The sequence below is a fragment of the Siphateles boraxobius genome, unplaced genomic scaffold (assembly GCF_051911475.1).
Source record: "Siphateles boraxobius isolate OS27281-9 unplaced genomic scaffold, OSU_SipBor_1 8, whole genome shotgun sequence".
NCBI lineage: Eukaryota > Metazoa > Chordata > Actinopteri > Cypriniformes > Leuciscidae > Siphateles > Siphateles boraxobius.
In genome coordinates this window covers 16,154,259-16,180,680 of record NW_027509208.1, presented here as the reverse complement: position 1 = coordinate 16,180,680, position 26,422 = coordinate 16,154,259, and the positions used below count along the sequence as shown (strand labels likewise).

Below are 26,422 nucleotides of genomic sequence, written 5' to 3'. Positions count from 1 at the left end.
CTTACATATTCATCTAAACGTCACTCTCAGCAGTGTGGGTGGCGTTGGGATGTTCACTAACCGTATACCTGTGGTCACGTATTACGAACATCTGTTTTTTTACCCCTAAGAGAATAATGAAAAGAACTTCACCATGAGTATATCGGGGCCTTTTAAGTTCAAATGTTATAAATATGGAACGTATTTGTCTCACACTCTCGTTGTCTTTTTATGCAGCCCGGAGTCACTGGAAGTGCATGGTTCCTTTAGCTGGCTGGGCCAGACCCAATATAAGTTACAACTCCAAGCTCAAGAGGTGTACATGCTTTCCTTGAAAGCCTGTTTCTTCCAGGCTGGAGTTTATAATTTGGGTACGCCTCGTGTCTTCGCCAAGTTGGCACAGACCAGTGCTATGTGTGAGACCAGCCAGCAGAGCGCCATGCCTGCACTTATTATCATCAACAGCGTTTGAGGTAACAATGTTTCCCTGTTCTCGGCCCACCTAAATAAATGAAACGGACCGGAGTCCAATAATTATTTTTTTTTTTACTTCTTGCTAAACAAAATCTAATTGAGAGAGATAAGTAATTAAAAAGACTTGAACACAAATATTTCAACTTAACACTGCATCTGATGTGCTTGCCATGGTGAGCTAAACACAAACAGACTCTAGATGTTTTGTCTTAAATGCACCTGAAGTGTGACTGGATCTGTTTCTTTTTTCCCCCATGTTAATTGATCTCTCATGTCAGTCCATGTATTATTTTGAATATTTTTGCTTGTTTTATTAAATATTTTTGTTTTTAGAACTATTTTTTTTTTCAAGATCCCAAACGTGCGGTAATGTAAATGGCTATGCATCTCTGCCTCATACTTCCCTGCTGGATGTCTCATGGTTGGCCACTGTGATCTGTTGCCACAGTAACATAAAAACATCTCCAGTGCTATCTTGAAACCAGAAGATGAAACACTGTAACTGATGAGCTGTAACCACCGGTTGATAACTTTGCAACTGCTGAAAGGATATTCTGCCAAATCCAGTCAGTCTGCAAATGTGGAGTTAAGTGGAACTCAACATCACCTTATGAGAAGCCAGTGGAATTGGCGAAGGCCAATGTGGAGCCATCTTAATGTTCGTAACCCAGTAAGGAATTGGCAGAATCCATGTTGCCCAGTCAAACAGCTGAGACTTTTAAGGACCTGTAAAAACACCAACAGGGTAAAAGTCACAGTTTGAGTGCATATTTTTGTTTGTGCATCTTTGTGTGGGTGGGCTGGGCTGTTTTCTCAAGAAATTTTTAATTTTCTACAAACCAATCATCATCTCCCACGACCTCAGCTGTCATTTTCATCTCCACTACTATGATAAAACTGTTATTTAAATGTATCTACATGACTGCTTTTCTGAAAAAAAAAAAATGATGTATTATATTTATAACAAATTACTGTACATAGAATAAAATGTAACCAATAACCAAGAACCTGGCTGCCTGTTGCCTTCTTAGGTGTTTTTTGTTTTAGAAATGTAATTTACTATATTGATTTGGCAAGTACCATTTACCAAGCACAACATGCAAGTTTGTTCTCTAATATGCAATCCCTGGGAAGCATGTAATTGAACGTGGTGTTAAATGATGAATGTGAGGGTTTTGATTTGTTTTTAATAACAATTTTTCTTTGTGTGCCTGGCTATCAGCTTCTTGAATTTTTAACAATACACAAAACTGAGCTTCAAAATCTTGCCAGAAATGCTTTTCTTGACTAAAATTATTCAGCACGGCTGGTTCTGTCAGTGGTATTGTGCTTTTATTTCCTGTATGTAAGGCTGGACAGCTGAATTGAACCTCTAGGTTTGCCTAAAAAATGTTGCATTTTGTCCCTGAAACGAACAAAAACTAGCTGTATAAATCAACATGCTTAAACATCATTATGTGGACAATGACAGCTGAAACATCAGTGAAAGGAATGAGACAAATTTTAGAGCAATAGACATAACAGGGTGCCCACATATTTTTATTTTTTTTCTTAATGCTTCATACTTTATCGCACGCATTTTGTTCACAAATGGTGCGTGGGATTAAATATGTTAAAGCTAATCTCTGAATATCCTGATGAAGGCTTACCGATATATTTTATTAAGTAAATGCTTTTTCCCCCTTTGTTTTCTTCTCCCTTTCCCTTCCTTTTTGTTGCGTTTCGTTCTTTCCACTTCTGTCCCTTCCTCCGTTTTCATCTTCTTCCTTGTCATCTCCGTTTTTGTCTTTCCGTTCCTTTCCATGCCTCCTCTTTTCTTCTTTATTATTTGCTTATTGTAATTGGGCTACTCATACCTTTCGTTTTGGGAAAAAAGAAGCGCATTAATAGGCTAATTTTGCACTTGAACGGGAATGGTGAACCTGCTGTCCCAGTACGAGAATCTAGATCTAAAGTAGCGTGTGTGTAAAGGCACAAGAGGCTGCTGTCGTCCAATGTGTAGGCTATGTGTATTTCCAAACCGTTGAGCGCACCATAGTGGGGGGCTCATTCACAACTCACAGTTGAACCACTCGGGATCACCTGCATTTGCGCGCGCACATAGTCTTGCGCAAAAACTCGTCTGATCACCGGGAAGGTCTGATCTCGCTTTTGGTCTCCCACGCGCATCCACAAGACTGCGCGTGCCACCGCGATGTGGGTCCGAACTGAGGAGCTTTGACGAATAATCACGGATGAAGCGAATGAATCCCTTCGGCTTCCCGAGGAGAGGCGAGGCTGACGGCTGTCATGGTAAGAGGGGGTGATGTTGGGGATGTTGAGTGGAAGAGAGCAGTCATGGTTCTTTGAACCCACTTTGCATTAAGGGAATTTGCCGAGTGATGACATCGAATAGGTCCTAGCAAGCAGGTGCATGTAGATAAATAGGGAACAGGTGTGGAAGCGAGAGTTTGGTGCCGAGACGCGCGCGCCCGAAACCCGAGTGTCTGCGATTCTTCCGCTTTTCTCTTACATTTTGTGTTTTTTATTTTGATGCCATTCTGCATGCATTTACACCACACACATGTTGATTATTTATAATCCAAACTGATCTGGTGTTCACCCTGGATTTAGTTTTGGTCTTATTAGTGAATGAAATGAGCTTAATGCTTGTGCGCTTATTGGCTGAGTGTTGCGCTTTCTCTTCGCATATAGAGACCGGGGAGTGTTGTAAAACATTTTCTGAATCTCAGTGTTATTTTGCACTGTATGTTTCAAATTGTATTTAATTTCCATGTTGCCAAGTTTATAAATCTACAACTTCTTCATAAACTGCGTAAATTATTGTCAAACACATAGTGCTGTTACAATCAACCCCACTACTTGGGTGTTTGTAACATCAAATAAAACATGGAGATTTTACAGTTTTCAAATTACTTTATTGTGGCAATCAAATGTACTTATTTCAAAATAATTATCACCTCCCTCATCAGCTCATTTCATTTTAATTCAAAATGATAAACTAGTTTTATGCATGCAGGGATAATATACAGTCTGTACAGTATCAAAACTATTATGTCGAAGTCCCCACCAAACTGTGTGTGTGTCAGTCTCATTTTGTACAATCTTTGTGGATCCATTAAACTTTACTTACAATTTTTAGGCAGTTTTTTTTTTATACTGTCAATTTGGGTGTTTGAGTCATTTCAACTTAAATTACATTAAACTGATCTTTTTAAAAAAAAAATAAGTTGGATAATATAATTTATTTAAATGGAAAATTGATTAACTTATTTTGATGAGTTCATGCAATGTAAAAGCATATGTTCTCAAAGATGCTAGATATGTACACAATTACAACCCTTAATGTCTGGTCAACCACTGTATTTTCTAATATTTTTTAATGTAGGTGAGAAGTTGACATTAAATATTATAAATTAAACAAGATGTAACCAGTTATTGTCATTCAAAATCCATTAACATGATCTCAAATTGAAAACCAGGTAACTTTTGTAAACCTTTATATGTCTCACACAGACTTACAGCTTATACTGTCACCGGGATGAAGGTCATGTGTGATAGGGATTTCTCCCCATCTGTAGCTCATTTCCCACCCTGTTTTACAGCACTCCCTGCTGCTGCTGCAATGAAACTTTCTTCAACCAAAGATTACTGAAAAGAAACCAACAAACCATACTATGATATTTTTTTGTTATTAAAATATTCCAGTAACCCACTACCTCTATTCAATGCCTTTTCCTTCTAAATCTGAAGTTTTAGTGCGTTTCCCACTGAAGTTCATTATTAACAGCCTTTAGCTGTGCCTGTGGTCTGAGCCTGGAGTCTGTTGTGGTTCTCATCTCAGACTCAACACTCCTAGATGAAGAGCTCTGGCAGGGATTCATCCTGTAATGCTTTCTATTCTCCTTCACCTGTTCCCAGCCCCTCCTTCTATCAATATAGTAAATTGACACGCATTCTTGGTGATTTAACAGGTCAGCATATTACTTGAGTATATATATTACTCTGATGAATACATGAGAGTGCCAAAAATCATATAATGGAAATCATATAATACTGTTTTATGAAAGAAATTCCTCTGTAGACAGTTAATGCAATCCGTTTGTGTGATTATAATCAGGAATGTTTATGGTAGGTATTTTGGCTGACTTGTAAGTCTAAAAAAAAAGACTTACCTTTTTTTTAACCTTACTTTCTGTACCTTTTAATAATGTACTTATATCAAGCTTCTTACAGTAAGCATTATTTGGGGGGTTTTGTAGTTCACTCAAACAAGGGTCTTCAATCGTTCAGAACAAGGCAGAGAATGACTGCGTTTGGGGGCAGTCATGGCCTAATGGTGACAGAGTTGGACTGGTGACCCAAAAGTTGCTGGTTCGATTCCAGTACCGGCAGGAATATGACTGAGGTGTCCTTGAGCAAGGCACCTAACCCCCAATCGCTCTCCGGGCGCCACTCAAGGCTGCCTGCTGCTCCGGGTGTGTGTATCCACGCTCACTACTCTGCTCCTAATGTGTGTGCACTTACTTGGATGGGTTAATGCAGAGGTCAAATTCCAAGTATGGGTTACCATACTTGGCCATCACGTTTCACTTTCACTTTCACTTCACTTTCAGGATAAAGACCCCCTGTTGAAAACCCTTGCTCTAAAAGACGTAACTCTTTGGATTTTTCCCTACAATAAAAGCTGCAAGCAAAGAAATCAAGACACATAAGTATTGTAATTTTACTTTTGTCCTAGTAATTAACCATTTATTTTTCATTTTACAGTGCAGTTGTACTAGTAATATGTTTTTGTCTTAGAGTTAATAATAATAAAAATACTATTATTATCAGGGTGGAATAAAGTTACAACAGATTTGTTGGGATAGATAGGTGAAATGTGTTCAAATATTTGAAAGCTTGTCTTAATACATTATGGAGCCTGTAAATTGTTTACATAAATGTATAGTTTTTTGTTAAATATTTAATTTAGTTCAATTACTTTTAACAGTTATTTTCTGTGTTTTTACTGTTAATTTGATATCTTTACATTAAAATTACCAGTATGATATTTCAGTCAAATCAGATCCTAAAACCAGTGTGAATGTGATGTAGATGTAGTCACTGTCTCAACTAAAAGGCTCAGGCAAAAGTCAATGCAAAGACATTTTTCTTTTTACGGTTCAATTTGATCACTGAAAAGGCTCTCTGGTAACACTTAATAAGGTTCATTAACATTAGTTAATGTATTAATTAACATGAACTAACAATGAGCAATACGATTGTTAGATTATTTATCAATCTTTGTTAATGTTAGTTAATAAAAATACAGCTGTTCATGTAAGTTCACAGTGCATTAATGTTAACACATACAACCTTTGATTGTAATGACGTAAGTAAATGTTGAAATTAAGTTCAGAAATGACCTAAGATTAATAAATGCTGAAGAAGTATTGTTCATTCATAGTTAACTAAGGTAGTTATCTAATGTTAATGAACCTTATTGTAAAGTGTTACTGGCTCTCTTAAATTTGTCCTCAAAGTGCACCAGAGAATGCGCATAAAAATGTACAAGATTTTTACGGGACCCCCTAGAGGGTCTGAAGTCCCCCCAACGTAGTCTCATCCAGTGGGAAATGCCAGCTGACCACTTATCTAAATATTTTCTCTCTCTCTCTCAATGTCTACTGTGGTTAAGTCATACTGATATTACGACTTTCACAAGACTTGTTTTTCCTCATTAATGAGCCTTGAGAATATCTTCAGAACTGTTGTTTATCATTTCATGGTAAATTCAGGAGGACGTGAGGTGGACTTTTCTCAGTCTATACGTGACAACGGTGCAAACACAAATGACAAAACCACACTTTCTTCTTGGAATCGACTTCAAATTCAGATGGATTTTTAATCATTGCGGCTGACTGATATAAATGCATGCCCTGAGAGACTGGGTTAGAATACAGATTGAGCTATGAATGCATATCTGGAGACATGAAGACTTTGCCCAGGCCAGAACAATCTGATGGAGACAGCCCCATGGTCCCTCCTTTTATTAAATCACAGACTGAGACCTCAGACTTTTCTTTCGTGAACGGCACTGCATTCATACGTATATTCATGTGTTGTTGTAATTGTGTGTGATCAATGGATGACTGTTTGGCTGACTGTTCCTCGTTTCTCAGCTGATGAGCAGCAGGTGAATTAAAGACGTTCTCTGATTTATCACTGTCTGTGTGTGTTGGGATGAGTGTGTAGCCTCACATAGAGTTTTACAGTTTGAGATGTGGGCATTCATCAACATCAATTATGCTTATTTCAGAGTTTTTAATAGCCTAATAAGTTGAGAGCTTGGCAAACTTGCGTACACAGTTCGCCTGTCTTTGTGTCCTGTTGTCGTTAATTTGCCTAGCAGGCTAATACAATATAAAATGGCTTTCACAAACTCACGCCCACCTGTGTGTGTTTTGGCGGTTCTGGAGCTGTTTTTTTTTTTTTTTTATAAGAAATATGAGATATGTGCGACATCACTGGCACCAAACACTCCAGGCTGCAGTGTTATAATCTTGATGTAAAGGTGTGGAGTGAAGTCATTTTGGAACTGAATCTAGTTTTGCTAATTCTTTCACTTGGTTATTTGGCACCGGGGTTTGAGGAATGTAAAGCCCAACCAGCCTTTGGCTGTGCGAATATTTGGCGTTAATAATACTTCTCACACAGTGATAAAACTCGACAAAGATGAATGTGTTTTGTGTGCGTGAGAAGAAAGATGTCAAGCTGTAATGGCAGAATAGAAGCGAGTGTTCAAAAGATGTTGATGATATGTCATTTTTACAGGCAAAGGTGGTGCTCATTTATATATTCCTATGAGCAAACGTTCTTCTAGTAATTTTAATGTATAAACTGCTTAGACTTGTTTTGCTAGTTAGCCTTCTTTTTTTTCAAGACTGGTAATAACTTTTTAAAGTCCGTTTATGATGACTCTCGGAATAGTTTTAGCATCTTATTGAATATGGCAATGTTAATGTATTTTATCTTGGTCGACTAGATCTGTTGCTTTTGATTATTGTTGCTGCTATTTCTGCAGAGCAAGTTTGGACTTGCTACAGTTAATAGATGCACAGACACAGTGCTGTAAACATGAAACATATGTTACTGCTGCATAAATAGACATACTTATATCCTGTAGCAGATCTAGGCAGGTGGAGCTGGGGGAGTCGGAGGGTATCAGAGGAACTAGCTTACAGCAAACACTGAACCAGACTATTTCAATTTTGAGCAAGCACTCTCATTGGCTGCAGGAGAGACCAATCAGCTTGCCATGCAGTAATGCTGTGATTGCTTGTATGGCATGTAAAGGATGAGCCTGAACCCTATGGGGTTTAATGGCTGAACTAGATATTTACATAAAAAGGTTGATTGGTCTTATTTGAATTTTAGACTGACTTGACTGCTAGCTGTTCAGACTAGTTCTTAAGACACTTGAATTTGCGCAGGAGGAGGAAGTGTAGGTCTGGGATTTTAAATCTCCGGAGAGGTTTGTGTGTGCAGACTCAGCCTTTCGCTCCACAACTGATCAGTATGCTGCATGTGTGCGTTTGAGGGAAGTAGGTAATGGAGAAAAAAAGAGGGAGAGAGATTGAAGATTTATACAGATGTGATTCAAAGAGCCTGGCAATTAGCCCAATTAAAGTTAAAGGCTATAGACAATCACAGTTTTTAATAATCATGCACAACTGTTACTCTCAGCAAAGCAAGCTTCTAAAAGGGTCTAGGGCACACATGCACACGTTTATAAAACAAAATTCAGAGAAATGATTTATGTGCTCCAGATTTACTAAAAAGGAGATTACTAGGAGGGATTGAGCAGGCATTCCCAAACGTTTTCTGAAATGATTGTACAAGATAAGGAGGCTATATGTGATAGAACTATAACTGTCAGCATATTTTTACATAGACAATCACCAGATTTCCTTCTCTTTCACACTCTCTCATCTGTAGTAGCTGTGCTTGCAAGCAGGTTACAAGAACAGCTGGCGTTAAAATGAACAATCTGTCATCCATTTATTTTATTCAGACTGGTTTTGAAAGCCAGATCATCTGACTCAGAGCTTTGACTCGTTTATTTACAAATCTTCACACAATACTTGTCTCGTGAACACGACAAGGTTGATGTCAGGATTAACTGTGAACTGTGTAACAACTTTAATTACATTTGCATATGCATTTGGCAGATGCTTTAGCTACACATTTGTTCATGCATTCATTGGGAATCAAACCTATGATCCATTGCTTGCACGAGCCTATAATGCTGTACTGACTGAGCTAAACAGAAATGCAGTGGCATATGTATTTTCTTTATGCATACAGCATTTTAGAAGAAGTAGTTTTATTTATATAGCGCCTTTCCGTAGCTCAAGGTCGCTTTACATTGTGCATTACAATACATTTACACACCAGCACACAATCACATAAGGACACATATAGTCACATTATACAAAATACATGTTAAATAGATATGCTTTTAGCTGAGTCTTGAATGTAGCCACATATGAGAGATTATGAAGTGTAAGGGCAAGTGAATTTCATAATTCAGGAGCATTTAACACTAAATGACCTTCCACCTACAGTAGACAACCGGAAACGGGGGATGGACAATAATCCAAGTCCAGCTGATCTAAGGGACCGGGCAGGGCGGTAAGAGTGAACTAGATCAGACAGAAATGGAGGTGCAAGACCATTTAATGCCTTAAACATTAGAAGTAATAACTTAAAGTGAATACGTGATGCCACGGGTCGCCAGTGAAGGTCATGAAGCAGAGGACTAATGTGAACAGAACGCCTGGTGGAGGAGAGAACTCTTGCTGCTGAGTTTTGATCATACTGTAATCTTGCAATACGTTTTTTGAGCAGACCAAGAAATAGAGCATTGCAATAATCCAGACGCGATGTGATGAATGCATGAATTAAGGTTTCAGCATCAGCTAAAGTGAGAGAAGATCGAAGACGTGCAATATTACAAAGATGGAAAAAGAGTTTTTAAAGAGAAGAAATAAGAGCCAAAAGATAGTTGAGTCGATTAAGACACCAAAGTTATGGATAGATGACGAAGCCTGAACATGAACTCCATCAATATCAAAAGACAGGTCCATCCTTTTGACTGATGCAGCAGAGCCAATCACCAATATCCAAGTTTTTTTGTTTTGTTTGTTTGTTTGTTTGTTTGTTTGTTTTTTAGAAAAAAAAATACATTGACAGTGAAAGCTTTATATATTAAATTCAATAAAAGCTATTTTTTATAGCATTCTTACCCTTTTACTCAAACAGTTCAATATCCCATAAATTATATCAGTAGTAAGTTGGGGATATGGCACAGATTCCTGACTCATCCCAGATACGTCAAAATAATGTACACAAAGAATGACTCCCTCTCTCTCTCTCTCTCTCTCTCTCTCTCTCTCTCTCTCTCTCTCTCACTCTCACTCTCACTCTCACTCTCACTCTCACTCTCACTCTCTCTCTCTCTCTCTCTCTCTCTCTCTCTCTCTCTCTCTCTCTCTCTCTCTCTCTCTCTCTCTCTCTCTCTCTCTCTCTCTCTCTCTCTCTCTCTCTCTCTCTCTCTCTCTCTCTCTCTCTTTCTCTCTGTGTTTTACAGATGCGAGGCCTGGACAACAGCAGCTTCCAGTCTAACATCCCAGTGGCTGCTGACATCACAGTGGGCGTGGTTTACTCCCTTTTTGGTAAGAGCGAGAATTCATTTTCATATTTTTTCATCTGCATTCTCATAAAGTTTGTTCTATGAACCATAACTGAATTATAGGTTTTCCATCTACCACTGAGAGAAAGTGTGGACTGTACTTGCAATTGCATGGCTGTGTTCTGGCATCCTATGCCCTTAAATTAACAGAAGTGAGTGAAACAGTGCACGTGTACAATTCTGAACTCAGTTTATATCTCCAATGCTGGATGTTCTGTAATGCTATATGATTGTTCTACACATGCAGGTGATAGTAAGTGATATGGATTTGGTTTGTGATTATCAGAACACTAAAATGATTTTTTTTTTTCGTGTGCTCTGGCTGTGTTGTTTTAGTGCCTGAATCACTTAAAGAATTATGCTAATCGGATAATGGCACAAACAAGCCTGTGGAATTGGGGCTGTTTGCGCAATCTGATCGCAATTTGAACGCCGTGCAATTTGTGGAAAAGGCAAATCATAACAGATAAAGAGAGTACATACACAGACTTGCCATGCATATATGTATTTTAAAATGCATATAGTATGTTTTGCCATTCTACAATTGCTAAATTAACTTGGCCTTTAGTGTACTATGAAAATTACTTCATTTATAAAATGAATGAAATAGCCTAAGCTATTCTACTGTTTTTCTACTGCTGATTTTTCATGCGGTTTTATATAACCTCTTATTCTGTTTTGTGAAAATTAAATAATTGCACATGTCCAGATTGTTGGTTACAGCCATGATGCACCTGCACATGCGTTAAAGCCAAAAGATTCTTATGTAGTTCTAAAAATTATTTCTAATTGATATTAGGGGGTAATAAACTGATCAGATAATATTTAAATTAAGTGTTCCTGTTCCCACAAAGGCTTTATTTTTATTTATTTATTTTTATTCAGAAACCTGCAGCATTAATACCCTCAAAGAAATTATTGATCATTTTGGAGTCTTTTAGTTAACTTTTAAAACAAATCCGGCAGTTCAAATGCATGCAAAATGTTGGCTATATGTTCTACAATGAAGTACTTTGCTGTGTCCTTTCTGTTTGATGAATGACTAGATTGAAGGTAACACCTATGCCTGCACATAAAGCTTGAACACAAGTACACAAGTGGAAAAAGAAAAACCTTGAGCACTACAGAAAAACTTATGATCCTCCTTGGTCTAACTGATTTATTTATTTGTTTACTTTTTTTGTCAGTTCCTTGCATAGTTCATTGCACCGTGATTAAAATAATTAGACATGTGGTTGATGAAAGTGTTCACTTTCAGCATCACAATTACTTATGCGTTTGGGACCGAAACAATGGAGGTAGATTGCGTGCCAAATGCTAATTGGCTTTTGCAATTCGACATACAAAGCATTGACCTTCTCCTTTCTTCTCGCTCTCTTTTGTTCCCTCTCGTTGCATCTGTACTTGATTCTGACCATTGAACCATCACATAGCCTACTTGTATACAGTGACTGTTGAACTGTATATTTACATTTGCCCTCGGCAACATTCCTTTGCTATTTAATGTTTCTCGTATCACTTCTCCTATATTGTTTTCTATATTGTAATGGAGGATCCTGAGTCTTTTATTGTTGATTGCAAAGAAGAAAAAGAACTGCATTTGAAACATACAAAAGAACATAAAAGGAAGATGTAAGGAAAAAAGCACAAAGAGGCAAAGGAAGCTTCAATCAGTAAGAAAGAAAAGATAGTCCTTAAGAAATTTGGTATTCTTATGAATTTTAGACGATTGTACAAGTGTGGAAATTGTCAGCGACAAAGATGTCAATTCTATAGGAAAAGTGTAAAATATTTGCAGTTCAACAGCATGGTTATATATATATATATATATATATACAGGTCCTTCTCAAAAAAATTGCATATTTTGATAAAGTTCATTATTTTCCATAATGTAATGATAAAAATTAAACTTTCATATATTTTAGATTCATTGCACACCAACTGAAATATTTCAGGTCTTTTATTGTTTTAATACTGATGATTTTGGCATACAGCTCATGAAAACCCAAAATTCCTATCTCAAAAAATTCGCATATCATGAAAAGGGTCTCTAAACGAGCTATTAACCTAATCATCTGAATCAACTAATTAACTCTAAACACCTGCAAAAGATTCCTGAGGCTTTTAAAAACTCCCAGCCTGTTTCATTACTCAAAACCGCAATCATGGGTAAGACTGCCGACCTGACTGCTGTCCAGAAGCCCATCATTGACACCCTCAAGCAAGAGGGTAAGACACAGAAAGAAATTTCTGAACAAATAGGCTGTTCCGAGAGTGCTGTATCAAGGCACCTCAGTGGGAAGTCTGTGGTAAGGAAAAAGTGTGGCAAAAAACGCTGAGCAACGAGAAGAGATGACCGGACCCTGAGGAAGATTGTGGAGAAGGACCGATTCCAGACCTTGGGAGACCTGCGGAAGCAGTGGACTGAGTCTGGAGTAGAAACATCCAGAACCACCGTGCACAGGCGTGTGCAGGAAATGGGCTACAGGTGCCGCATTCCCCAGGTCAAGCCACTTTTGAACCAGAAACAGCGGCAGAAGCGCCTGGCCTGGGCTACAGAGAAGCAGCACTAGACTGTTGCTCAGTGGTCCAAAGTACTTTTTTCGGATGAAAGCAAATTTTGCATGTCATTCGGAAATCAAGGTGCCAGAGTCTGGAGGAAGACTGGGGAGAAGGAAATGCCAAAATGCCTGAAGTCCAGTGTCAAGTACCTACAGTCAGTGATGGTCTGCGGTGCCATGTCAGTTGCTGGTGTTGGTCCACTGTGTTTTATCAAGGGCAGGGGCAATGCAGCTAGCTATCAGGAGATTTTGGAGCACTTCATGCTTCCATCTGTTGAAAAGCTTTATGGAGATGAAGATTTCATTTTTCAGCACGACCTGGCACCTGCTCACAGTGCCAAAACCACTGGTAAATGGTTTACTGACCATGGTATTACTGTGCTCAATTGGCCTGCCAACTCTCCTGACCTGAACCCCATAGAGAATCTGTGGGATATTGTGAAGAGAAAGTTGAGATACGCAAGACCCAACACTCTGGATGAGCTTAAGGCCGCTATCGAAGCATCCTGGGCCTCCATAACACCTCAGCAGTGCCACAGGCCGATTGCCTCCATGCCACGCCGCATTGAAGCAGTCATTTCTGCAAAAAGATTCCCGACCAAGTATTGAGTGCATAACTGAACATAATTATTTGAAGGTTGACTTTTTTTGTATTAAAAAAACACTTCTTTTATTGGTCGGATGAAATATGCTAATTTTTTGAGATAGGAATTTTGGGTTTTCATGAGCTGTATGCCGTATTAAAACAATAAAAGACCTGAAATATTTCAGTTGGTGTGCAATAAATCTAAAATATATGAAAGTTGAATTTTTATCATTACATTATGGAAAATAATTAACTTAATCACAATATGCTAATTTTTTGAGAAGGACCTGTATATATATATATATACACACACACACACACACACACATATACATATGAGTCACATATACATAGGATTTGAGTCCCTCTGACCTTTTTAAGTGTATTTTACCTATTGGGTCACCAAATTCTATTATTAAAAGCTTTTGTATCAATTGAAATGTCTCCTTTAATAGAGTTTAAAAATAATGACAAACATTTTGTCTTTATATTAGAAATTATCTTGTTTTTTTCAGTTGACACCACCTATTTTGTCATGTCCCTCATGGCCTCCTGAGAAAGTGTACTTGGAATATGAATAATAAAATTAGAAAAAAGTCCATTTTGCCATTCCCATGAATATCTATCTGTGCTTTTTTGCTGGTAATGTTTTTTTTTTTGTTTTTTTTATAAATTCATGATTATTCATTAAAATCACATTATTAGTAAAAAAACAAGAACACATAAACACACACACACATAAAAAAAGCACACAAGTTATAGGTTTTATTTTGATGACCTATTCAGTCATTTTATAATGTTCTAATACGTTATTGTTGTTTTTCCTGCAGTCGGGTTAATAAAACTGAGTTGCAATTGCAATTTATATCTGTTGTTTTTATTGGTAACATAATAAAATACAGTGCTTATAGAACATCTTACAGAAAATTTGAGTAAAAAAACAACTACTCATATGTTAAGCTGTATTTGTTTCTTCAACCCCGTTACCATCTTCAACCCTGTTACCCTAGTCTCAACCCTGCACACCTACGTTTTTATGAATTTTCTTTTTACGTTTATGAAAAAGTAAATTATTGTTTGTTGAACCCAGTCTGAAATGTTAAGAGCAATCATAAGAATACTGATTTTAGTTCAAATTCTAAAGTTAAGCCACATCTTTGATCAAAAATGATGAGGTTGCTGTCACAAAAAGTGCCCATTTCAGGCTTTAGTATAGCATTAGTGTGAAATGATATGCACATTTTACATTTGCAATGACTGAATTAGTGTGAGGGACATCTGACTAATAGGAAAATGTTGATTTCATTACAAATATATATTATAATTATATTCAGAGAACTCCCATATTGTCCATAACGGGCTTGAAGACTAATAGCGCCCATATCTTAAAATAATTACCAATAATAAAAAGTATTTAATGCCTGAGGTGGGAAAAATGTGTTTTTCTGGAAGTTAAATATGTCATTAATGTTGTGGGGTGTTCAGAAAAGTAATACATGTTGGTAAAAAATCCAAAAATGTGTAAGTCCAAATCGTACCGGTTTCGTGGAATGACTCATCACAATCCACCTTTTTCCTGGTTAGCGAATTTACCCATGATTCATAGCGGGTTTGAACCGGAAGCCGGTTGTCCTTTTCCGGTTAGAAGCTTTATGAAGATTAAGCGCCGCTCGCTCGGAATGCCCGCAGTGATGTGCTGGTTAGAAAATATGTGAAATAAGTAGGGCTGCCCCTGCCCGTGCAGGACTGAAGTTGGGTTGGGAAGTAGCCTGTACTATATGGGACAGAATGCTAAACCATAATGAGCCTTTTTGTAATATATTGCCTATTCTGCATTTCAACGCACGCGCATAGGCCTTGCCACAAAAAACAGCAAAAGTAATGATTATGCATGCAACATTTGAATTGTTTATTAAAAAACTAGTGTTTTCTGTAAGTGTCGACTGCAAAGATAAATTTGATGATGCTGACTTGCCATATTCGCAGTAGTGAACGCGCCTATAGAGAGAAATGCACACTTCATACGAATTGACCTGTACATAAGCAGATCAGCCCATTTCTGTTCGTTTTTAATTATTTTGTTTAAAATTAGACATTTCAAGCTTTCTATAGATATAGGCTACTTCTCAGGTATGTGAGGCAAGTAACTTATACGCTGAGTTTCGTTGATTAATGAGACGCGCTCCAGTTCACGTGCCGGCGCATCCGTGTCCTGTAGCCTATATCTACTATATTTACTTCTTATTTATTATTCCAGGCAATTTGTTGATAAAACATTGATTAAAATGAAGATACAATTTATACTAAACGAAATTCACTTTAAAGAAAGGCTTTCTACAAAAAAAACGTAATAAGTGGTCAAAATCATGTCTGAGCCATTCCAAATGTTTTCCGATATATTGGGCATCTTATATGATCCTACTCATCTCATGCGGTTCTCTTTTCAAATAATCAACATAGATGAAATAAAATAAAAAAATATATAGCCTATTGTGAAACTAAAATTTAAAACGTATGTTTAAGTTTTTTTTAAACTTATATTTAAGCATCACTGCTCCGCTTTGCGCAGAATGCGCACATGCTCTGGTGTGTAGCCTATGCATGTGTGGGTGCCTGTGATGATGGAGGGGTGCGATTTTCGAATAATAATTGAATAATACCCAGCGATCTTCGAATATTATTTTTGCTTGAAATGCCCATCCCTACTGGTAACGCATTAGGCGTTTGTCAACAAAATTGTGCGAACAGACATACACCTTTTTCGTTGGATGCTTCAGTTTTAGATCAGCTAACCAAAAACGTCTACTCTCTGGCATTGAATGTTGCCTAGCTGATACGAGCCGGACATGGGCATTCTCTCCTTTTTATCTTATGCTTAAAATTGTTTATCTTATGTTTCTAAAAAGTTTTTGTTTATCTTCTTTGAATTGTTAAAACCACCAACAACATCACATGTAGAGCCTGAACTCATTCTCTCACTGCTAATACAGTAGGAACCGGAAGTAGGCAACCGGAGTCGTCGTCGTGGCGGCGCGCATCGTTTAGAGCAGAATAAGGAGGATATACACATATGCATACATATACATATATGTATGTATATGTATGTGTGTATGTATATATATATATATATGTATATATATATGTGTGTGTGTGTGTGTGTGTGTGTGTGTATATATGTGTATGTGTGTGTGTGTATTTCACTTTGCGTTATAAACAGCTAGCAGCTAACAATCCTGTGATAGGGTTTTAGAACAATTTCTGAAGTTTTGACTGATAATTTGATGATAATTCTATTTCTGATGGTAAATCTTCTCTCTAAAGTCCACCATCCATCTCTCAGCATTGTCTTGCTCTTTTGGAATGTTCTGGGAATGCAATAGCAGAGTAATGTGAAAAAGGTCTGTTAGTGGAAGCTTTATATACTTTACAAGTAACAAAATCATTCTAAAATCCATATTTAATTTTCATTTATTTATTTAGTTGATAAGCTTTGCCAAGCGGGATAATGTAGCCTACAGTCAGTCTGTCATCATACAACTTGATACAAGACAACCCTGTCAGGTTAATTTACATGATACCTGTAATGGGAATTTTACCATGGCGTATTTTATTGATGAAATAACTTTGTGTCACATGCATTAAAGCTTAAGTTTATCGGTTTCAGCCTTCAATTGTGTGCTTGCTGTTCCTTTACAGAAGGGCTCAGAGCGCATTTGAAGCTAGCCAATATCAGCGTAAATTTGATGAGATTTTCTGACAGTATGGTTCATGATCGAAATCATTTCTGTCAAAATGCTTAATAGACGGAAAATGCATTTTACGATAGAATTTCAATTTTTTCCAAGTTCCATTTTATGACTCTAATCTGATTAAAGCTTATTTAATAATGCTGAAATCAGACAGGCAAGGAATATTCCTTCAAATCATTGTTGTTAAGCCTTGAAGCCTTAAATAAAATCTATAATAATGTAAATGGTTGGAACATCTGTTTAGTAATCTAATATCAATCCAAATGTTTATAAATTTCACACAAAGTCTAATAATCTTATATCAACCAACATTAAAGTTGCAGTAAGCGATTTTTCAAAAAGTTGTTAGACCAAGCAGCACAACAAACATGTAGCCAATCAGCAGTAGGGGGCGTGTCCACTCATTGTGGGGGAGGAGAGAGAGCAAGAGGGAGTTTTGAAGAAAGACTGTAGAAAGAGAGATGGCTGAGAGACATTAAAAAGGAGAAAAGCTCAGAGGAATATCACTGGAAAATGAAGGGTTATAATCAGGCAAGAGATTTAGGACCCGCATTAAAATTAGAAAAGCTTTCCAGCGCTGAATAGACCTAAGGCGGGAAGACTTGAAAACAGACGCGGAGGTTGTGTTGTTTCAGCTTGATACGTGAGTAACATTGGTTTTGCAGTGTCACAGAACCAAGATATGCTATGTTGTTGTAATGTTAGCTAGTAACAGGACAGTTTTGAGTGTCATTGTTTGTCTGGAGCTGCTGCTGCTGGAGACTAACAACCAACTCTTGCTTGTATATACTCTTGTGTACATTAAGTACATTTTTGTGCTTGTCATTCGTTCATCATCTTATTTTTTCTTTGCTTCTGCTATGATAAACAGACATCCACTCTTGCATTGCGTGTGCAACTGAGGTCTGGTAGTGAAAGCATTGGAGGTCAAATTCTCTGCCCTGCGCTGGCGACTGATACTAGAGAATGCAGCGTTTAGTGTCCTTGTTAGCGTGCTATTCAGGGAAATGACATACGGCACCAAGCTATTTCTAATGGCTTGTTTCTGGCCACAAAGTCATACACAACAGCCCTTCCAAGAATTTAATAATTGGCTTTTCACTAAGCTCCGTCTTCTTGTTTACTGTTGCTCGCTCACCTTTACAAAACAGAATGAATTAGAGATTTCTGTGAATAGCATGATTTTAAGTAAAATTTGCTCATAAAGTGGTGAAAAAAAGACAAATACTAACTACTTATTATTCTTACATGGGCTGCAATGAAGTGTGGTATTGCAAATCATTTTTATTTGCCATTTTCTTTAAAGGAATTGTTGAACTTGTGCCTTAACATAATTAAAAAATGCAGAAACCGTAATTAACTCTTTTGTTGCTATATCACCTCTACCTGAATCAATAAGTGAATGAATTACCATTCAATTATTTATAATGATTTTACCTTATAATGTTTGTGTTTTTACATACATTTTTACATTCATCTTCAGACACATGGTTTAATGCATGGATGCGTTTCTCAACATTTATTTAACATTTGGAAAATGGAAAAATATAATGTTTATCCTCTCTGGATATATTATGTGACACTAATATATACCCCAGCATATTTTTGAATAAATTCTGTAAATTTCCATCCAAAAACACAGAACTGCGGCTGACTTGTCAATGACTTTGCAGACAGTGTTTGCGCACAAAGCTACCAAAATCAAAACTGATTTCAGACAGACGTCTGAGGCATCATAATGCTTTAATGATGTACAACAAAATAGATAGAGAGCTTTTGTGATTACTAAGCAAATATTTAATTACTACAATACTAATTTCTTGCTAGAAATGAAATCAGAAGTTTTTACACAGAAGCCGCCCACTAGCCGCAATACTACTTTCAGATACTTTATTTTTTATTTTTAGCTCACCTGTCACAGAATTGAACACACAGAATAGTGGGATATTATAGATAGCAAAGGACACATGCTGCCTTCAAACATCAATCAAATGAAGGTTTCTTAGGAGACAGGATGAATCAGATTTGCTGCCTGCATGTGGGGCAGCCTTTTTTCAGCTTTCGAACACAGATATTAAGTAAAAAAAAATCATTCATGTAGTCTGCAGAATCTTCATTGATTTATAAACATCAATATATATATATTTGACCGTCAAATTTGAGGTCTGAGTCAAAATTACACCCTAGATTAGGCATGACTTTTAATGCAGGATGTGAACTGTCCCCTGCATTTTTTTTTTTTTTTCAGTGAATTACAATTTTTGTCTTTTTGTCATTTAACATTAAGTAGGCTAATTGAAATTCATCCATCATTTCACATCCTCAACGCAATCAGCAGTATATTTTCAACTGCATTATTTCCTGCTTTACAAGTAAGATACAACTGCGTGATCTTCATAACAGTGACATGAAATGCCTTGTTTATTAAATGACAACATGGAAAGGGGGAAAAGTAGTGGCCCTAGAATAAAGCTCTGAGGTACCCCGTAAGTTATAGGAACAGAAGAAGAATGACAGTTCCCATCTTTACCATGAATGTTCTGCCCTTCATGTAAGAGAACCAACATAAGGCCACTTCACTTACCCTGACACACAGCTCAAGGCACTCTAACAGAATTAAATGATCCAGCGTGTCAAAAGCTGCACTCAAGTCTAGCAAGATAAGGCCGAAAAAGTTTCCATGGTAGCTTCTAAAAAAATGTAATTTAGCACCCTAATAAGGGCAAACTCAGTACTATGGACGGTTTTAAAACCTGACTGAAACTTATCCATGATATTTATCTCGGCTAAGAATGAAGAGAGCTGTCAGAATACAACCTTTTCTAGAATTTTTGCTATGAAAGGATGTTTAGAAATAGGATGGAAATTTTGAATCCCAGAAGGATCCAGACCGGGTTTCTTTTTTTCTTTTTTTTCAAACTTGATGGGACACAACCCTGAGTCAGACCTTTGTTAATAATTGATAAAATACATAGACCAAAAGTATCAACAATGAACCTCAGTGAAAAGTCTAAAATAACATAATTTGAAGATGATGTGACTTTTAATGTACACATAATCTCTTAGACAGTGACATCATCTTAAAGGCTCTAAATGAGCCAATAGGAGCCACAACTTCACAAGATGGATTGCAGATCGAATACCATTTACTTTATTATTAATAAAAAAAACTGTAAAACACTAAAAAAAACCTATAACAAATGCATTGCTCATTTTTGGTTCTTGTTAGCTATTGCATGGGACCTTATTGTAAAGTTTACCGTCATGTTTGAAGTAAAAATTGTATGATTAAGAAGTTATGACAACATGTTTTTACATTGCATTAACCTATCAAAATAATTTAAGCAAATTTGGACTTTTTTATGTTATACAAGATCAACTCATTTGTAAAAATCAGTTAAATGTAATTTAAGTTGAAATGACTTAAACATCCAAGTTGATTGTACTTAAAAAAATTCAAGGCAGCAACTTTTTTGTTAACAGTGTATGTGCAATTTATGTAGCAGAACAAACGCTTGTTCTGCTACATAAATTGCACATACACTGTTAACAAAAAAACTGTTTCGGCCTTATCTTGCTAGACTTGAGTGCAGCTTTTGACACGCTGGATCATGAAAGTCTTTTTAAATAATGTTATTTTACAATAAATCAAAAAACACCATTTTTAAAAACTTCTGGAGAAATAAACCATCACTAAAACACCAGGTTTTGTGATTAATGCCTCAATTGACATCACTTTTCTGCAACTGTTCTTTTATCGATTAGGTCCAATATGTTGGTTGATAAAAAAAATGAAGCTTCAGAAAGATTTTCTGCCACATCATACCACAAATTCATCTCACATTTTTTTGTCCTGCAGGTGTTTGTTCACTATGTGGAAACAGTATGCTGCTGTATGTGTCCTACAAGAAGAAGCACCTGTTAAAACCAGCCGAGTTCTTCATTATTAACCTGGCCATCAGCGACCTGGGCATGACCCTCAGCCTCTATCCCCTCGCGGTCACCTCAAGCTTCGCTCACAGGTACCACAAAGAAGGAAAACTGAAAAAAAAAAAAAAAAAAAAAAAAAAAACATAGGAAAAGGGGGAGTTTGTGGACCTTAGACCACATAAGCAGCATACAAGCTGTGCTGCAGTGTAACTGTAACATCAGGAGAACCCTAAACATGTCTTATTGGGGGTCCTTAGTTTTTGGTCTTAAGTCCTATACCAAGAGGACATGTTTCTCATGAGGACATCTGGAAAAATAAATACATATAGCTCCTCTGTCTCTGTGATAAAACTCATGCTTTTGGATGAAGATAAATTCATGGTGGAGGTGTGAGTTTGTGATCCTATGAACCCAGAATATGAAAATGGACACGGTATTGGCTTAAATGGGTTTCTATGTTGCATTTATCTCTAAAAATAATGGATGTCATTATAAAAATGTGGTTACTTTGTTAATATGGTCAAAAAGGTTTTAGGATTGATCCCCTCCTAATTTGGAGATGTGGATTAGGACAGCAAGTAATTTACCACATGACCTTGGTTTTTCAACAAAAAAACAAAAAACTGTAATTTGGCAGATTCTTTTTTTACATGGGTGGTGGGAACAATTTTGGATTTGGACTGCAATAAAATATCGACTAACCCCTGTAAGTGTTGAAAATACCTTACGTCCACATGAGAAACAATTACCAAATGAATAAGGCTTCAGAGTTTGTAAAGGTTGAATTTTCTATCTCCTGCTTTTCTTTCGGTGTCATCTCTCTGTGTCCCATAGCCACCAAGGTTAAACTGTCCTTTACTCCAGACTGTGGTTAAGAATGAAAATTGCAATAGTTTGTTTGACTTCATGCTGCATCTGGAATGTAACTCAAGTGACAGATGTACGGAAGACATTATTTATATCTTTCTCATTTTGTGGCAGCGGTGGATTGGACATCAGGCAAACAAACTCAACCCATTACAAGGGGAGAATGTCATCTTATGCACTATTTATTGCACATTTGTTGGGTGGTTGTGTGTAAGACAGCAGATAAAATGCAACTAATCATATAATCGTGCATAGCACAATAAGAGAAAATGCTTCCCTTATCTTTTCTTGTTGACATCAGAGGGCGTGCGTCCAATCAAACTGCAATATTTTGGCATAAATTCATGTGTCACTTGGTGCTCATAGCTTTTTACATTTTTGCCTGTGTGTGTTTTCTGGGAATCAAACCCATGACCTTTGCATTGACCCTAGTGCTATGCTCTTCCATTTGAGAACAGGAACACCATATAATTATTATCATGAACCGCAATAACCCAACAATATGTGAAATACAAATTGTTAGGTTAATGCAGTTCATGAGAATATTATTTAATGTTATTTTCATTTATTTGTATTCATTTCAATACTTTGTAAATTGAAAATGTCTCTATTTTTATCATTTCTATTCCTTATTCTTAAATGATTTTAGACGTTTATATTACTCCTTATCATGGCTATACATACATAAAACCATTTCAATTACTCCTGTCTATAAAATTTGCTATATAAAAACTTGCCTTGTCTTGTTTTAGGGCAAAAATATAGTGGTTTTATTAAATGCATTTTGCAATGCTGATTTGGCGAAAAAAGCAAGATCCTTCATTGAGGAGGTCTAGGCCACATGCATGTGTTAAAGGGGCTAAATAGGTCTGGAATTGGAGTTGGTAAATGACATTGATTCTGCTTTCTTATTTTTATGTCAACCTGCTGAAGTTACAGGGTTTTGAAATGATGTTAGGGGTTATATAAAAATTACATTTATATAAGTACCGCAAGCAATCTTCAGTTATGTTTTGAATTTATTTTCTTTTTATTGCAATAACTTCTGAATGTTACATGAAACATCTATCCTTGATCTTGATATCGATCTCTATTTTGCTGTTTCTTATGAGTGCTGTTTCTGTTTTTTGCAGGTGGCTTTATGGAAGGACAGTGTGTGTGATATATGCCTTCTGTGCTGTTTTGTTCGGGATCTGCTCTCTGACCACTCTCACTATACTCAGCACTGTTTGCTGCCTCAAAGTCTGCTATCCACTTCATGGTATTCATACCCTACACATTCTAGTTTTTAAATGCAGTGGTGTCTAAAAGTCCACTAGAGAAAATGCATCTATTTTGCAAATATAATTATTTTTTTTGTTTAATCTCTCAAATCAACTCATAGTACTGGTGTTTCGTCCCTGAATAAATCAGTATGTTGTAAACAATTCAGTTGAGAGAATGATTCAATTACTCACTTGTTTTGTTCCTCAACGAATCACAGTTTTTTAATGAATCATTTGAATGGACGATTCAATGATTTGCTCATAAAGATGGCCTTGACATAGGCCCCAGTCCTCACTGTCCTCTACTCTTTACTCTATTTGATTATATGTATAGCCGCGTTTCCACCGCAGGAACTTTCCCCAGGAACTAGGAACTTTGGGGTGGTGCTCTGTGTTTTTCGACCGCAGGGACCATGCAGAGTATAAATTAAGTTCCGGGTAAAAATTTCCCCCTCAGAAAGTCCCTGCCATGGTCCTGGGACAAAAAGAAAATTGTTCTTTGTAATTTTGGTGGAAATGCGTCTTAAGTGTGAACTTACCTCAGTGCGGGTGCGGGGAAAGTTTTCATCAAGGGCGCATATTGGCTGCAAAGGGGGCATTTGTGTGCACCCTTGAGGAGATTCCCCCTTCCATGTAAAGTGCTTTGAGTGCCGAGAAAAGCGCTTATTTAATTGTAATAAATTATTATATTATTATTAAAACGACAAACGGGACACTCTATGGTCTTGTGGACTTAATGGACAGGCACATTGTGGAGTTCGCATGAAGTGTGCCATTTGGGACAGGCCCATAGTCACTTAAAAAAAAAAAAGAGTAACTGATGCCCCAAAATATTATATTGTATATGTGTGTCTCTGTAGGTAATAGGTTCAGCTATGAGCACGGCCGTGTGTTAATAGCGTGCGCGTGGGCCTATGCTCTTGTGTTCGCTTGCTCCCCTCTTGCCCACTGGGGGCAGTATGGTCCCGAACCCTACGGGACGGCCTGCTGTATCGACTGGTCCTGGTCCAGTGATGACTCAGTTGCCCGCTCCTACACCACTGTGCTCTTCATCGCCTGTTACCTGCTGCCGTGCAGCATCATAATTGTCTCCTACACACGCATACTGCTCACGGTCCGAGAGTCCCGCAGAGCGGTGGAGCAGCACGTGTCAGTGCAGACACGCATGGGCAACATTCAGGCAATCATAGTGAAGGTGCAGTCTTCATTTTTCTACACAAGTTACTGTTTTAGCAGTTTTTTGTGATAATATCCTTTTTTTTTTAACAATCACTAACAAGCATTTACTAAAACTTTTCAAAACTCTTGACACAGCTACATACCTACATCACACAATTAGCCAAATTAACCAATTTCCACTCAAAACCACATTAATTACTAAATGTTTTTTTAGATATCAAGATTTTTGGCTTTGCCAACAAAAAATTGTATTACATTTTTAAATGTATTAAACGGTTATTTTAAATTGGTAGAATATTTCACAATATTACTGTTTTCACTGTATTCTTGATTAAATAAATGTAGTCTCAGTGAGCATAAGAAACTTCTTAAGAAAAATCTAAATCAACAACTGCCCAATATACATGTGATAAATACATCTCATGATGTAATGTCTTCATGACAGATCTTTCTTGATCTTTCTCTGTCTTTCCTCAGCTAAGTGTGGCGGTGTGTATAGGATTCTTTGCTGCATGGAGTCCATACGCACTGGTGTCTATGTGGGCGGCGTTCGGCCGTTTTGAGGACATCCCGCCCATGGCCTTTGCCATCCCTGCGGTTTTTGCCAAATCCTCCACCCTGTATAACCCTCTCATCTACCTCTTGCTCAAACCCAACTTCCGCCACCTCCTCTACAAGGACATGCGCTCCCTGCGAAGGGTTTGCGTGCACCACTGCCTGTGCCAGTGTTTTCCCTGCCCATCACTGGCCCTCAGTCTGCGGCTACGAGGCCAATCCATCTCAGATTCAACAGGGGAGCCTGTAGGTCCATGTCACTGCCCTTGCGAGAGGTGCAATGATCCGTTTGAGCAGTTTAAACAGTACCCACGCCGCTGTCCCGTCAAAGTGAACACTGTGCAGTTGTCTTTGCAGGACAGCACCGAACCTGAATTTGAGCCGGAACAAGAACCTAGAGTGATAACAGAAGTCAAACCAAAGAGGCAGTCAATGGAGTGTAAGAAGTCTGTGCGGGTGATCGTGAGGGGGCGGAAATGCTCCGAGATTGACAGTCTGGAGATCACCTTGGAAACAGTGCCTGCTCACTGCAAAGCTGCCAAAAACACCAAACCGTAACACCTGAGCCTATGCATGGGGTGTGTGTTTATACCCGTGTGGTGACTGTGTGTGTATTCACAGGGGAGTGAATAGACTTTCACATATGCCTCAATTAAGGCGCTGAGAACAAATTTCTTTCCGAACAAATTATTGTGTGTATTGACATGTCTGCAATGGAGTGAAATGATTGTTTTGTTATTTTAAGTAATTTTTTTGTAAAAAGAGGTTTCTTATGGACAACTGACACAATATATGCATTTTGTAGCAAATTGAATTTTTAAATGTAGTGTTATGCCTTTTTAAAGATGGTGTACGTGTCGGAGAAACTTTCTTTAAAAATCTCTGTAAGTGATATGCTTCAAATTTTGACTGTATTGACGTTCATGACATGTTTATATTCATTCACACTCATTTAGTATCTACACTCTTTGAAGAATAGGTTATATATATCTTAAAGGTTTCTGTAAGGCTCTTCATATAGAACCTTTAAGGTGTTCCCATAATGGGATAATTTTATGGATTTGGTTTTAATTAATGATTTCTTTAAATTATATGTTATGAATTAAACCACTTGTAAATGTAATTCATCACTAGAAGAAATTGAAATAACCCATTTAACTTGAACATGTATTAACATTTATTTCTTTTTGGGATAAAAGGTTTAGCGTTCTTTATAAACCCTATTGAACCTTTTTTTTTCAAAGAGTGTAATTATAGTTTTAATGACTTTTGTTTCTGCTATCTAGACAATTTGGAAAGACTTTCAGTCAGGGTCCAAACTTAACACTTTAAAATTAAATAAACACAATTGAGAACTACTACGATACATATTATACACATTAAGCCATCAAAACTGGAAAATGAGAAGCAAAATCACAATACTGTAAGCGATTCTACAGAGAAATGTACTGCATCTGAATACTTCCATATGTAGTATGCGAAAAACATGTGAGCGGAGTAGTTTGTCTGAATTCATAGTATTCATAAAACAGTATGCAAAC

The 26,422-nt window shown here is 37.2% G+C and overlaps 2 protein-coding genes across 4 annotated transcripts in view; both read left to right on the top strand.

Annotated features, from left to right (window-relative positions):
* trappc8 (trafficking protein particle complex subunit 8) overlaps positions 1 to 1,457 on the top strand; it is a 79,674-nt gene extending 78,217 nt beyond the window's left edge. For all 3 annotated transcript variants that reach the window (XM_077220960.1, XM_077220962.1, XM_077220961.1), the window contains one exon: positions 217 to 1,457. In XM_077220960.1, coding sequence (XP_077077075.1) covers positions 217 to 451 — 235 coding nt within the window. In that variant the 3' untranslated portion in view covers positions 452 to 1,457. The remainder of the gene's footprint in view (positions 1 to 216) is intronic.
* An 8,630-nt stretch (positions 1,458 to 10,087) lies between these two features.
* On the top strand, positions 10,088 to 25,573 carry opn7a (opsin 7, group member a). Its single transcript, XM_077220992.1, has 5 exons — positions 10,088 to 10,172; positions 20,945 to 21,107; positions 23,016 to 23,143; positions 24,008 to 24,342; positions 24,804 to 25,573. The coding sequence occupies exons 1-5, from the start codon at positions 10,088 to 10,090 to the stop codon at positions 25,437 to 25,439; spliced, it is 1,347 nt and encodes a 448-aa protein (XP_077077107.1). The 3' UTR covers positions 25,440 to 25,573.
* The last annotated feature ends 849 nt before the right edge of the window (positions 25,574 to 26,422 follow it).

Bases quoted from the DNA above. Each gene is read 5' to 3' on its own strand.
- opn7a (XM_077220992.1), top strand. From the start codon at position 10,088: ATGCGAGGCCTGGACAACAGCAGCTTCCAGTCTAACATCCCAGTGGCT. The intron at 10,173-20,944 runs GTAAGAGCGAGA...TTTGTCCTGCAG, and splicing joins CGTGGTTTACTCCCTTTTTG to GTGTTTGTTCACTATGTGGA. The intron at 23,144-24,007 runs GTATTCATACCC...GTGTCTCTGTAG, and splicing joins AGTCTGCTATCCACTTCATG to GTAATAGGTTCAGCTATGAG.